The following is a 1,316-nucleotide window of genomic DNA, read 5'->3' on the forward strand; positions in this document are numbered from 1 at the left end:
AGATAGATAGATAGATAGATAGAAATAGTCAGATGATAGATAGATAGATAGAAAGAGTCAGATGATAGATAGATAGATAGAAAGAATAGATAGATAGATAGATAGATAGATAGATAGAAACAGACAGAAATATAGATAGATCTTACCCCGAGAGGACACCCAGCACCAGATTTAGCATGAAGAAGGATCCAATGATGATGAGGGGAACATAGTACATCCAGTTCCAGGCACTCCCTAAGGCATCATTGCTCTGTAATACACCCACGTTTACCCAACATTATCATCTAAAATCAAAGTCATTTTAGAAATCATTTTAAAAAACAGAATAGTTTAATCATAGTTTAATCATCGCCTTTAACTCTTACATAATAAAGCATGTCAGTCCAACCCTCCATGGTGATGCACTGGAAAACAGTGAGCACGGCAAAAAGGACGTTGTCGAACTGTGTGATGCCATAGTTTGGCCCAAGCCAGTATTCAGCACACACTGACCCTTTCTCACACACTCGAGCGGGAATTTCTTCACCACAGGGCTGTTCATCAAACATCTCGCCTGGATTATGTAAATGCACAGGGTTTGGCAAAAGGCATACAATTTTAAAGGTCAACTGTTTTTAATTTGTCTTTGAGACAAGCTCACCTGTGACATTGTCGAAACAGGTGCGGTGGAATTTGCCCATGTAGAACTCCAGGCCAATGATGGCAAACATAAGGATGGCCACAAATAAGAGCACTCCGATTTGCAGCAGTGGAATCATAGCCTTCATAATAGACTTTAGCACCACCTGCAGGCCTGGAGAGTAATGGCACTATTGTATACTGTGCAAAGAACTCCGACAGACATTGATAAACTCAGACAGAGAGAACACTTACTTGGAATTCCTGACACCAATTTTAGCGGCCGCAACACTCTGACTGCTCGCAATGTCCGCAGGTCTAATTCTGACCCAACAGAGGACAGGATACTGGAGGAAAAACAGAAAGAAAGGAGGCAATTTTATTGTGTGCCATTAAAGCCATTTATACAACAGCAGATTTAATCTACATTCTGCTCTTCCATTTGTATAAAGCCATTTGTGTATCAGCAATTTTTGCCCAAATTAGGACATCTCCACGTGTCCTGTGAAAAGTACATTTGGTCATTTATCTACAGCAAAGTACAGTCACAAGCAGACACATTATTCTGAGAAGAGGTCAATCGCAGGTAATTGATCAGACACTACTCTGTTCTCACATCACACACTGGTCTGATCATCTGATCTTTAAATGTGAGTGTGTGTGTGTGTGTGTGTGTGTGTGTGTGTGTGTGTGTGTGT

At 40.8% G+C, this 1,316-nt stretch overlaps 1 protein-coding gene across 1 annotated transcript in view; it reads right to left on the bottom strand.

The window, feature by feature from the left end:
• LOC107691280 (voltage-dependent P/Q-type calcium channel subunit alpha-1A-like) overlaps nt 1-1,316 on the bottom strand; it is a 68,027-nt gene that overhangs the window by 51,628 nt on the left and 15,083 nt on the right. Inside the window, exons 3-6 of the mRNA XM_016489798.1 lie at nt 874-965; nt 641-793; nt 366-553; nt 147-250 (exon numbers count right to left, since the gene is read on the bottom strand). Of these exons, the coding sequence (XP_016345284.1) occupies nt 147-250; nt 366-553; nt 641-793; nt 874-965 (537 nt within the window). The remainder of the gene's footprint in view (nt 1-146; nt 251-365; nt 554-640; nt 794-873; nt 966-1,316) is intronic.

The sequence above is a fragment of the Sinocyclocheilus anshuiensis genome, unplaced genomic scaffold, assembly GCF_001515605.1.
Source record: "Sinocyclocheilus anshuiensis isolate Anshui unplaced genomic scaffold, SAMN03320099.WGS_v1.1 scaffold1154, whole genome shotgun sequence".
Taxonomy (NCBI): Eukaryota; Metazoa; Chordata; class Actinopteri; order Cypriniformes; family Cyprinidae; genus Sinocyclocheilus; species Sinocyclocheilus anshuiensis.